Consider the following 13141-nt stretch of genomic DNA (forward strand, 5'->3'; position numbering starts at 1 on the left):
TCCTGTATGTAAGACAAAGAGTTAACACCAGCATGTGGCTTCAATCTTTCTTAGGATGAAATGGCAGATGCTGTAGTTCTCACCACAAAGACATTGATTAAAAATTTGAGGTTAGATCTAAGTCTGCTGAGAGACTCTCAACTGGATAATGCTTTTAAGTCAATAAAAATCACTCTTTAAACCATCCTCTAAGTCTGGGATTAGACCTTATATTTTATAAAGGAAATAAAAGAATAAACTTTTTTTTTCCTATTTGTAAACATAAAAATCTGCATAGTTTTTTATCCAAGGCACATGATTTTTTTTTTTACATTCCACACTAGAAGTTTAAAACAAGGTCAAAATTTTTACTGGAAAGAAAAGAAATGTTAGAAAGAAAAACTTAGTCAGGTACTTGTGCCTCGTGGCTGTAATCTTGGTTATACAAGAGGCTGAGATCTGTAGGATCACAATTCAAAGCCAGCCCAAGCACAAAAACCTGTGAGCCTCTTATCTCCAATTGATGACCAAAAAGCCAGACTGGATGCATTGTCCATCTGATAGTGTGCCAGCCCTGAGTAATGAAGTCAAGCAAGATAATAAGGCTTTAAGTCCCTAGTATCTACGTCCCCCTCCCCACTTTAAAAAAATAGACTTAAAGATCCAAAGGATAATCTCAGGTTTATAGCATGAATGATTAGTATTCCATCTGTGGGTAAAATGAAAATTGACACTTACCGTATTATTAGAAAATCTTATTTTTTTAAAAGGAATTCCTGGAAAACACCACAACAAGGAGTCTTTCCTCTGCATCTTAGGTGTGTTTCTCTGTCTCAATCTTTGCCCATTAAATTTCCATCCAGATTTAACAAAAGTCATTATTCAGTTTCATGGGGTCAGGGTGTCAAAATGTCTGTGTTAGAAGTTTAATTTATTTTCTGAGGTTCCTTTAAGTGGGCAGAAGGGATTGATTTACTCTCTTTAAGCCATGCACAGGGCTGGTTTGGAATGTCTACTTGAAAATGACAATTTATCACCACTGCAGCAGAATCCTGGGCTGGAAAAGACGCCTTGTCTTCTCCTTCTCCAGGCCCATTGTCTTCTGGGAGAAGGGTTCTTCCATTGTGTCTGCAGGTCCTGGAGCCGCTCAGCCTGTGCGGTGTCCCTCACCAGATGGCCTTCTTAATAAGTGCCTTGCTCTGGCCCAACCTCACTTTTCTTGATCCAAATGTGAAATGCCAGCAAATAAATAAGAGCATCACACTCTGATGAGTTCTCCTGAGATGAAGGAAAGCCCTGGAGAGAGGAAGCTAGAAGCAGCTTTTCAGTTTGCTGTGACTGCTTCTAATTAGTAGTTAGAAGATAGCTCTTAGATGCACCAGAAAGAGAGAAACAGACATGGTGACAGAGATACCTAGGAGACAGACAAAGAGAAAGAGAGACTGAGAGAGACAGAGAGAGAGCAGAAGAGAGAGAATGAGAGAAACAGGAGAGAAAGAGGATAAGAGAGACAGAGATAGTGAGAGAGAAAAAGAGACAGAGAGGGAAAGGGAGGGGCAGACAGAGACAGAGACAGAGAATACATTATCCATATTATTCAGAGTGCCTTGGCAAACACGAGAAAACCCTTGGATCCTTGGCATCCACTTGAAATATCATGTGTGATCTTTGTTAGAGGACCACTGACTTTAGACTCGAGGTAGACAATTGCCATGTGCAGATTGCACCGCCAGACTAAAAGTGCAGTGGAAATGAGTGGGTAATGAGAGCAGAACCGCCAGTTCTTTAATTGAATTAAAAGCTGGGTGACATCAATGCAGACACCTGTCCAATTACAGACAGGCCAAGGTGTTTACCATTGCTGTACAAGCGCTCCGAAGATGACAGAAATCTTTCCGCCCACAGATTAACATAATGAAAGAGAACAGATTACAGTGGATGCCAGCCAAACACCTAGGTTGGTAGCTGGGGGGTGGAGTAGGGAGGAAGGAGGAGTCTGCTGAGGGGTGCAAATGGGAATGGATGCCTTTTTCTCAGTATGTTTGGCTTTTAAGAAACAAACAAAAAGATGCCTTGTTTTGTTGTGTTTTTGCTCAGTTTTCAGGCGCAGAACATTCATCCTTGTCTGCATTTAGTTACAGGATTTAATCATAAAACTCTGCCATCAAAGCAGACTTTGCTGTCATTTCCCTGCTTCTCAGCACAGAGTCCTATTGGAGGCTCTAAAACTTGCATCGCTGAGTGTCAGTCCCACAGAGAGTTTTCTCGCTGGTCTTTGGGCTTCTCGTTATTGATAGTTCTCATAGGCTCCTTTGAAATTTGAGGTTAGTGCAAAAGGAAGCACACATTAGAGATACTAATCTATCCATCCAGAGATACAAATGCCTTTGACTTTGTTCACTCCCTGAGAGAGTCCTGGTGATATGAGGCCCTCTCGGAGGGAGGGATGCAGAATGAATGTAGCTAAGAAGAGGAATAGTCTTTGTTTTATCTGTCAGTCCTCAAGTGACTGCTTTTGAAAAGCCCTAGTAACAGCTGCTGGAAAAATAAAGCCAAGCCGAACAGTAAAAAGGAGCCAGGCATGGTGGCATAAGCCTGTAGTCCCAGTTATTCTGAAAATCTGAGGCTGGCCTGAACAAAAGTGTGAAACTCTATTTGAGAAATAAACGGACAGCTAAGAGTCCAAGGACGTGGCTCATCTGGTAGAGTGCTTGCCTTGCAATTACAAGTCCCTCAGTTCAGTTCCCAATACTGATACTGCCAGAAGAAAGCAAAACAGGAAAGGGAAGGGAATGAGAATAAAAGAAAGAAATTCCCTTAAAATTCCCAAGCTCTCTACACTTGGGTTTTCTGCACCCACGGTGGCCCACAGGATGCAATTTGAAGAGAACCTACTTCTTGACTTAAAACTCCCTTGGCGTGGCACTTCAGGATTTCTCAATGTTAAGCATTAATGCAAAATGCATTATCGCTTAGCAGTGAAAGCTATGGACCTGCTGGTGCCAGTGGCTTTAGTCCACATACCCGTGTGTGTGTGTGTGTGTGTGTGTGTGTGTGTGTGTGTGTGTGTGTTTCATGGGATACTAACACTTTTAAGACATCAATAATGCTTACTTTATGCTTATTGAATGTTCTGTCAGCTTGCCTTCTTCCATTATCAGGAAAGACTGGCAGGTTTTCTGACATGATTTGTACCATTTTCTGATTTCACAGACTTTTGTGGCAGAAAGGGAGTTTGAGAGGTCATCTTACCAGCCTAGCGATAGGGATGCTCTCAAATTAAAGACAAAGACTCCTCTGTCCTGTCTTCACACAAGGACTCTCATACCCAAGCCAGTCTCAAAGTGATTTCAGGATCCATGTCATTTCTTATTGGGTTTTTTTTGGATAGTTTGCTGTCTAGGATTCCTTTCCAGTTGTCTTGCTAAATATTTCCTCAGTCTTCTTTTACATATAATATCGAAACAGACTCTCAGTTGGTATCCTTGCTTTCTTATGTTTTTGGTAGTACTGGGCTTTGAACTCAGTACCTCATGCTTGCTAGACAAGGCTTCTACCACTTGAGCCAGGCTTCCGGTTCTTTTTGATTTAATTTCCTTTTTAGATAGAGGTTCATACTTTTGCCTGGGCTGGCCTCAGTCCATAGTCCTTCTACCTCTACCTTTTAAGTAGCTGGGATTACAAGCAGACGACACACCCTGTCTTTAAAAATATCTTATTGTAGACTATGAAATCTTATAAATAGTGCCATTTCCATGGTATGTCTACAAACCTTCTGCATCTTTTATTAATCTACACATGATTGTTATCCTTGTGGTTCTCCTAGCTCAACATTTTATTTTAAAGCTTTGTTGCAAAATCAGTTGTTTGGGCTGATAATCCTATACTATGAGCCTAGATACTCAGAAGGATGAGGACTTGGAGAGTTGAGTTAGAAGTTTACCTGGGCAGAAAAGTCTGTAAGTTTCCATTTCCAGTTAAGCAGCAGAAATTGAAGCTGGAGTTGTGGTAGATGTAGAATGGTGGAGTACCAAACTTGAGCATGCAAGCTGAGTGTGAGCATGAGGCTTTGAATACACACACACACACACACACACACACACACACACACACACACACACACACACACACACACACACACACACACACACACACACACACATCTGTGGTCTTCTAGAGCACCATTCTCAGAGGCAGACAGAACAAAAATATATATTTTTGATAATGATGAACTGTCAGAGCAGTGCCATATTTTTTCTAGTAGAGCCTATAAGCTAAATATGACATTGGCCCCAAATGCACCACCCTTGGGATAATCACTCAAAAGATTTCAAAGGATAGATCCAATAAAGTCTACCTAACCTAAACATAGAATATACTTTTTCTCCCTAGTCTGGGACGTTCTTTTTATGAAAAACCAAAAACAATCAACTGCATGTTCAAAGATTAATTCAGGTTTCTTGTGTTTTGTTAGGGTTAGGGGGACTTGAACTCAGGGCTGTCCCTGAGCTATTAGGCTAAAGGGTAGAACTCTACACTTTGAGCCACAGCTCCACTTCCAGTTTTCTGGTAGTTAATTGGGGATGAGAGTCTCATGGACTTTCCTGCCCAGGCTAGCTTTGAACCGTGATCCTCAGATCTCAGCTCCTGTGTAGCTAGGATTACAGGTGTGAGCCACCAGCACCCTGCTAGATTAATTCAGTTTTGTGAAGACCACTTGGATGTCTCTCTTCCCTAATCCACAATTATAACCAGATGAGAAGACAGAACACTAGCCTGCATTTAGTGAGCTACTCAAATTCTTTGCCAAACTTTGTCTGACACCCAGCATGACAGGGAAGTGTCCCACTGGAAATAGAAAAGCAATGTCACTCCACCTCAGAAAGTGTGGCACTGTTTTTTTTTTTTTTTTTTTTTGCAACGTGTGATTTATAAACCATTCCAACCTTCCACTGAGGACCCAGACTTGGCAAGAGCCAGAGCATCAGCCTCTTTTCCTTATTTTCTTCTTCTTTTTTTTTTTTCTTGTTCTCCATCTTGCAGCTCTCATTTCTCAGTGTTATTATTGTTTCACCTGGCTTGAAATGGGAAATGTAAGCACATTGATAAATGACCTCAAAGGTGAGCTCGTTTCTCTCCAACAGCTCTCTTTAAGAATCACAAATTTTCTTTTCTATGGAATGCAATACAATTTTCTAAACTTTTCAACCAAAACTACAGAAGGAGATTTTGCTGAGGAGTGATGTCTTACTGATCAACTTTTTTGAAAAATTGTCTTTAAATATTGACCTTTTACCATCTTGTCTGGGAAGTCTAGATTTTAGAAATACCCCTAATCTAAATAATTAAAGACTTTGAGGTCCTAAAGTAAAGGGGAGGGATTAACAGAGGCATATCACACTACACACATACACCAAACAAACTCCTTTAGTAAAAGCAAGGCTGGTTAAATAAAAGATTAAAGATCCTTTAGTGAGCATAAACTCAGTATATGGTTTGGCATGCTCCTTTTTAGTATATATTAATACCTTTCCATATAAGCTGATAGAACAGTTGTAACTCCAGTATTTTATTTCAGTTAGGATTTGGGAAGAAATAATATCTCAGGATAAAATATTTCCTAAATCCTGTCTACAAAACCCCAAAATAGCAGAACTGTTGCTGTGTGTCTCACTGGTAATATTACCCGAATAAATGACACATCTTTCTGCTTGGGAGTTCTGATCACCAATCTGTTTATAACCTTTGTTTCTCTTTGGAGAGCTGTCGGCAGAAAGTATCACTTTCTTCATACGCTATGTATATGAAGTGATGAACAAAAGAAATTAAATCTCATATTTTACAACATGTTTTTCTTGCCTAGGTTGGCACTGAAAGTCTGGCTCTCTGGAGGCTGATTTGTTTCTTGTTACTTTGGCATTATGCTAATTCGGTCATGCAAGTTGTCCTACTTAGAGGTTTGTAGTTGATTCCAACTTGCTAACAGGAAAGATGTGACAATACCAAAGATTTTGTCAGGATAAAATGGTTAGAACATCTTTATGATAATAGCACAGATTTGAGTTTCTAGCAGCAGTAGAGGCATTATGAACTTTAAAAAAGTAAGCCAGGCATCTATAATCCTAGCTAATCAGGAGGCTGAGATCTCAGATCTCAGGATTGTTTGAAGCCAGCCAGGTCAGGCAAATCCATGAGACTCTTATCATCAATAAAACAGGCAGAAAAGGCTAAAAGTAACACGGCAGTTCAAGTGATAGAGTGTTAGCCTTGAACAAAAGAAGCTCACAGATGACACCCAGGCCCTGAATTAAAGCCCCAAGACTGGCAAAATAAAAATGAAATAGAAAAAATGAACCCTTAGATATGTATTTTAATGTTTTTTTCTTTCATGCATATGTTTCTAATGCATTTATAAGATTATCTCTTTGTTGCTTTGTATGTCCCTCCCCCACAGTATAACCCCTGCTTTCACTATATTTGATGTCAGTATAACTTGTGGAGGAGATGGGGAAAAACCAGTTGTTTAAGGATACAGGTGGACCTGTTGCAACAATGAGAAGTACAAACGAGCTTTACAATGTCGGTGCGGGAGGAAGGGGGGGGAAGGAGAAGGATTGGGATTGGGGGGGAGGGGGGAGGCTGGGAAGGGATGTGAAGGGTAAACCAAAGGAGGAGGGTGCAATGCTTGGTAAGAAATGTACGCATTATCTTGCCCATGTAATTGTAACCCCTCTGTACAGTATGTTCACAAATAAAATAAAATTAAATTTAAAAAAAATGAAATAGAAAACCAAAGGCGACTTTGATCAAAATAAATTGTATTCATGAACTGCTTTGTTAAATGGTAACTCCCTTGTACAATGACTTAAAGATACAAAATTAAATAAATAATGATCGTTGGAACAGGAGCAGAGTCAACAAAAGCAGAATGGGGACTAAAACTCTAGCTCATCAATAGAGAAATTGCCTAGCATGCTCAAGCTCTTGAGTTCTATCCCTAGCTCTGCACAAAGGAAGCCCCAGATATTTGTGAAATAGTTTGGGATGTTGTGTGTGGATTAGGGCATGTTGAGTATAAAATACCAATGAGATGCCCAAAGAGTGATAACATAGTCTTTAGTTAGAAAGGCAGAATTGGAACTACAGGAATAAGGAGAAACATGGAGATATTCAGATGATCATGGAGGTAAGGATTGATAAACAATAAGGAAGTATTTGGGGAAAAGAAGTGTCAGAACTCAATGTTGTGGAACAAACTTACTTAAAACACTAGAGCCAAGGATCATGATTCAGTGAAGGAAAGAAAGGAGACCTCAGAGATTCAGGAGAAAAACTTAGAAAGGTTTGATGGTACTGAAGAAAAATGGGAGGGGGTAACAATGCTTGATAGGAAATGTACTCATTACCTTACTCATGTAACTGTAACCGCTCTGTACAGTATCTTTACAATTAAAAAAATTTAAAAACACTACAGGAGGATAGAAACTGAGGAAGAGCTGTTTGATTCAAAAATCTGAAACAACTAGTCATCTTCAAGAGGTGAAAAGCTCACTTAGAAGTCGACATTGGCCAAAGCTTGGTTGCAATAGTAACATGACTTGACTAGCTCTGCACTGCAGCCCTCTTCTTCCATAGTTCTGAGCTAGGAATTCTAAATTCTTAAACTCTTTGACCTTGATAGTAACCTTTAGAGGCATGTGCTATATTATCTCTTCTCATAGATGTCTCCTCAGCCTCTACTTTCAAAATACGGTCTGTTTGTCAGGCACTGGTAACTCACGCCTGTAATCCTGGTGATTCAAGAGGCTGAGATTTGAGAATAGAGGTTCAAAGCCAACCCCCAGAATAGAACTCCTTGAGACTCAAATGGAGCTGTGGCCAGCTATGTTGACAGATGAGGAAACTCATGCCTAATGGTGTGAGCCAGGTGCTCTTGTCTGTAGAGTTGCCTATCAGCAGCCTATTTTGCCTTCTGGCCTGATGTCTGTGCTCCTTACTGCTACATGTGAAGCTGAGCAGGTGTCCATTTGCTGTTTAGGGAAGTAATGTCTTAAAAGGAAGTGAACTCAAAATGAGCCATGGTCTGGAAGAGTCAAGAGGAAATGGCAGCCACAGCGGCAGTAGTGGGGAGCACAGAAGGTTTTAGCACAAGGGGGGTCTGAAATGAGAGAGAGTGGAACTTGGCAGGAAATGGTCACATGGGTATTCAGATTAGCTCATTGGCTTGAAGTCTTCCTTGGCCATGAGCTGAGGTAATAGTGCCAAGTGGAGAGAGATTTTCATGCAGAAGCATGACGGAGAGGATTCCTAAATAAGGGGAAAGCTGTTGGAAAGAGATTTTGAAGGTAGCAGTAAGGATTGTGGAATCCAAGCAAGCAAGTCCTTGCTTCATTCTGGCTCTTTGTTCTTTTAAATTTTTAAAAAATACAGAATTATAGGTATTAAAATTTGTGTTAGAATGATGAAATTGCTCACCAGTATTGACACTGCAAAGCTCAGTATATTCTGTTGAACAGTATAGGCTGTTGAAGGCTTTAATCAATAGATGCACAAAGTAAGACTATCTCTTTTACAATATTTTAAAGCATTTTATTAGCATTGATTATTTGCACAAAGGAGGAAAATGATATTTCCATACGTGATTAGGATTAAAGACTGCTTTAAAAACTTCCGCAAGAAGCCAGGTATCAGTGGCTCACGCCTGTAATCCTAGCCACTCAGGAGGCTGAGATCCTCAGGGATCATGGTTCAAAGCCAGCCTTGGCAGGAAAGTCCATGAGACTTTTCTTCAGTTAATCACTAATCCCCCCCCCCCAACACACAAGTGTTCCACAAGAAAAGAGCAGTAGAAAAAACCAATAACATTTTATAATTTCGGTATCCTTTAATTCACAGGGTTCACTAAATAAAGAACTTCTATCTTGTTTGGGAACACCAGTAAACAAAATTTGTTTTCATTTCTACAGATACTTTTAATTGCTGAAATAATCTTATATATCTGCCACCAATCCAGGTTAATTCAATACTTCCCTGTGTCACACATCCATTTAAGACAGGTGTCTTAATTAAGTAAACTAATAATTTTGCAAGTAGAAGTACAAAAGCGTAATTATCTAATTTCTAATTGTTTAGCTATGTGAATTTGCATATTTGTTAGCTGCAGCATAAACAAATAGTTTGTATATGTGCATCCTACTGTTAAAATAATGAAGTCACATGTGGGAGTAGCATTGCCTAATGTGTGCTAATAGACACTGCATTCAAAGGCCTCCTGAGTTCAACATGACTGAGAAATGCTAGGTTCAAGAGAACTGAATAGTTTTATTTCTGTGGGAGGCCTAGAATCAGGAATGAGATAATGTGCACCTTAACTATTGTATACACATGGCACTCTGCTTCAGCAACTCTATGTGGAAGAGTTTGCCCATTCTGAATGAGGTATGTATCAAGTACAGATTTCAAGTGAGCATAACAATAAGTGGATCTCCCATTTTTTCCCTCATCCTGCAATCAGCAGACAGGCAGGAAAATAAATGAAGGAGGCATGTTTTTGTTGGTGGTGGTGGTGGTTTTCTATTTCTCAATCCTGTATCTGTGTCTGTCTTTGTCCATATCTTCCTGTGTCTTTCTCTGTGTCTCTCTTCCTCTTCCTTCCCCTAACACACACACACACACACACACACACACACACACACACACACACACACACACACACACACACACACACACACTTCTCTTTACAGATGCTTACAGTAAACATGCAATTCCTTTTTGTCCCCTCTTTCATTACAGGCATATTGACAGGCTTACTCCCTTTCAGAAACTATGCAGTAACCCTAACTGCTTGCACCCTTGCTGGCTGTACTGAGAGCTCACAAGCATTGAACATCTCTACTCCACAAGAAGGTAAAGTAATTTCAAAGGTCTTGACTTCCACATTTCAGTCATGAATAATAAAATAGGAGAAGAGCTAAATGCTGCAAGGCCATTTGCTGGAAAACCCCAACCTAATTTGATGACAGAGTGCATTGCCAGGCCATAATTGCTCCATTTTTGGGGGTGTGTGAAAATGAATCAAACTCCATACCCCTTAATGACATGCATCTTTAATAGCTGTAATGCAGATTAATGGGCTTTTTAATTGCTGTTACATTGTTCATGCAAGAGCCTTGTCATTAATATGAAGCATCTGAAAGATTAATGAAAGCTTCCTCATTTTACTATGGCTCAGAAGTAAATCTAGAGACAGTCTGACTAAAAAGAATTGATTGTATGGCACAGTATGAAATTGAGAATCAAACGGTTGATTTCCATGGTCTCTTTTAACTGCTAAACACCAGCACAGGCAACAATTATTTCAGCCTGATGGAACCTCCGAATGCCAATTGAGGCATTATTAATCACTGCTCAGTTCCTTCGGACTTCAGTCTCACTTTTGTGGTACTTGGAACTTGCAAACTGTTGGCATAAATTAATGTTTCAGAAAGCATCCGTTAAGAAGGCAGTGGGAAAGAGAAAATATTTTAGCACTCTAAAGTGAAAGCTTTGCTCAAGCATCCAAACATATCACTTCAAGAAGTAAAAGCTCTCAAAACATTTGAAGCTTTGTTACTTTATATTTCCATCTCCCAGATGAGAGAAATTTTACATTTTCATACTGTCTCCCTGTGAATTTATTTAGGAGATTTAAAAGCTTGATCTTTATGGGAAAGTAGGTAGCTAATCTCTCTCTCTCTCTCTCTCTCTCTCTCTCTCTCTCTCTCTCTCTCTCTCTCTCTCTCTCTCTCTCTCTCTCTCTCTCTCTCTCTCTCTCTCATTCTTCTTTATCTCTCCCCTCTCCCTCTTTTCCTCTTTCCTCTCTCCATTACTCATCTCCCAAGCCCTCTTTTTCCTCCTGTACAGAGAATGATTTACATAGAAGGTAGATTTTGAAAGGAAAATGCAGGTCCATATGACAAAGAGATTAGATAAAATCTTTCCTAGCACCCCTAATCAGAGTCCCCTCAGCTGGACAGTGATGTTAATGAAACATCTTCATGATTTCCTCTATCTACTCTAGTAAAAATGATAGTTCCTCAAATGAGCACCAGTAGCTCATGCCTGTAATCCTAGCTACTCAGGAGACTGAGAGCTCAGGGTCTCACATTCGAAGCCAGCCCAAGCAGACAAATCTGAGAAACTCTCATCTCTAATTAACCACCAAAAGGTTGGAAGTGAAGCTGTTGCTCAAATAGTAGAGTGCCAGCCTTGAGCACAGCATCCAGGCTTTGAGATCAAGCCCCAAAACCAGCACCAAACAAAAAGAAAAAGTGTAGCTTCTCTCAATGGCATTGTGTCCATTAATCTCTCTTACATATCCTTCCGCCATCTTTACTATGGGGCGCATAACTCCATGTCCCCTTTAGCTTCTCCACATCCACGACAGCCCCTCTCTAGATTTTGCTAAGTTCCTTACCCACCTCTCCCATTGCTGTGGTGTCCCAAAGAGAGTTCTTTATCGCCCACTTCACCATTTTTGTCATTATTCAAGAAATTCCTAAACTTATAACCTTTCCAAGAAGTTATTTTTAATTTACCCAATGTTATTTGTATTGGGGGTCAATTATGTTTTTAATTTTTTAACACGTAGCTCCTATGACTCTAACTCATTGGCTATTTTGTTGAAATATCATTTGAACATTATAGTGTAGTTTCAATATGTAATTCATTTAATCGATTCTACATTTTCAAGCTATTGTAATAGTTAGGTAGAAGTTTTCTTAAGTGTCTATTACAAACCATTCATCAACACTGGCCACGTCAAACCGTAAGCTCTTCGAGGGTAGGGGACTCTATCTGCTTAATTAGTTTGAGTAGGTGCAACCTCCCACCACCATTGTGGTTAATAATACTTTTGATGAAGTAACACACACGTCCGTCAAGTGAACCAGTGTGAAGACTCCCCATCCATCACCTATGCAGATTATCATAAATCCAGGACAGTTATTTAGCACTGTTCCTAAAGCAATTACTGACACGCTACCCACAAATGAGGAACATTTCCATGCCTGGGATCGCAGGTTTAGCCCATGATTTATTGGCTTGAGTCTAAAAAGTTTGAGTTAGAAAAGTAAACTAAAATTAGTCTCTATAAATCTTTTCTTTTTTAAAATATTTCTTTTTCTTTTTCACAGCTCCACAAGAGGTTCAGCCACCAGTAGCTAAATCCCTTCCTGATTCATTGTTACTCTCTTGGAATCCACCAAAACAAGCCAATGGTATTATAACTCAGTACTCCTTATACATGGATGGGAACCTCATCTATTCAGGTTGTGAGGAGAATTACACAGTGACAGGTAAGACTGCTGTGGCATTACATAATTACATAGTCTTTATGTGTGTGTATATATAATGGACTACAGTGGATTCTTTTTCTGAAAACACAGTTGTTGTTGTTGTTTGTTGTTATTTAGTTTGTTTTGTGCTGGTCCTGGGGTTTGAACTCATAGTCATCTGGGCACTGTCCCTGGCTTGTTGGATTTGTTGGAGTTGTTTGGGGAGTTTCTTTTGGCTAGTCCTGGGGCTTCAACTCAGAGCCTCGGTGTGATTCCTGAGATGTTTTGCTCAAAGCTAACACTCTTGCACTTGGAACCACAGCTCCTCTTCTTGTTTTTAGGTGGTTAATTGGAAATAAGAGTCTCACAGAACTTTCCTGCCCAGGCTGGCATCAAACTCAGATCCTCAGATCTCAGACCCCTTAGTAATTAGGATTGTGGGCTAAGCCAAAGCCACTGGCGTCTAGCCCTATCCCTGGTTAAATTTTGCTCAGGGATAGCACTCTACCACTTGAATCATGGCTCTACTTCTGGATTTTTATGGTAGGTTTTGGAGATAAGAGACTCATGGATTTTCCTGTCCAAGCTGGCTTCGAACTGTGATCCTTAGATCTAAGCCTCCTGAGTAGCTAAGATTACAGGCCAACCCAGGCTTTTTCAAATCCTCATTTGAAAATACAGTTTTGAAGTTGTGTTATATAATTTTGTCTCCTGTTGACCACTCCAATGCCATGAGCCTTATGGTCTATTTTATTAGGCATATATATGTTGAAGCCAATGTTTAACAAAATGGAGAGATCCCTATATCACCTCCGTCCCACTTCACCAAGGAGTGAAATCCATCTCCT

General features: G+C 40.0%; 1 protein-coding gene across 1 annotated transcript in view; it reads left to right on the forward strand.

The window, feature by feature from the left end:
• Ush2a (usherin) overlaps positions 1–13141 on the forward strand; it is a 640266-nt gene that overhangs the window by 261000 nt on the left and 366125 nt on the right. The window contains exons 30-31 of the mRNA XM_070041435.1: positions 9772–9885; positions 12153–12314. Coding sequence (XP_069897536.1) covers positions 9772–9885; positions 12153–12314 — 276 coding nt within the window. The remainder of the gene's footprint in view (positions 1–9771; positions 9886–12152; positions 12315–13141) is intronic.

Source organism: Dipodomys merriami, unplaced genomic scaffold (genome assembly GCF_024711535.1).
Source record: "Dipodomys merriami isolate MVZ:Mamm:240054 unplaced genomic scaffold, mDipMer1.0.p SCAF_31, whole genome shotgun sequence".
Lineage (NCBI taxonomy): Eukaryota > Metazoa > Chordata > Mammalia > Rodentia > Heteromyidae > Dipodomys > Dipodomys merriami.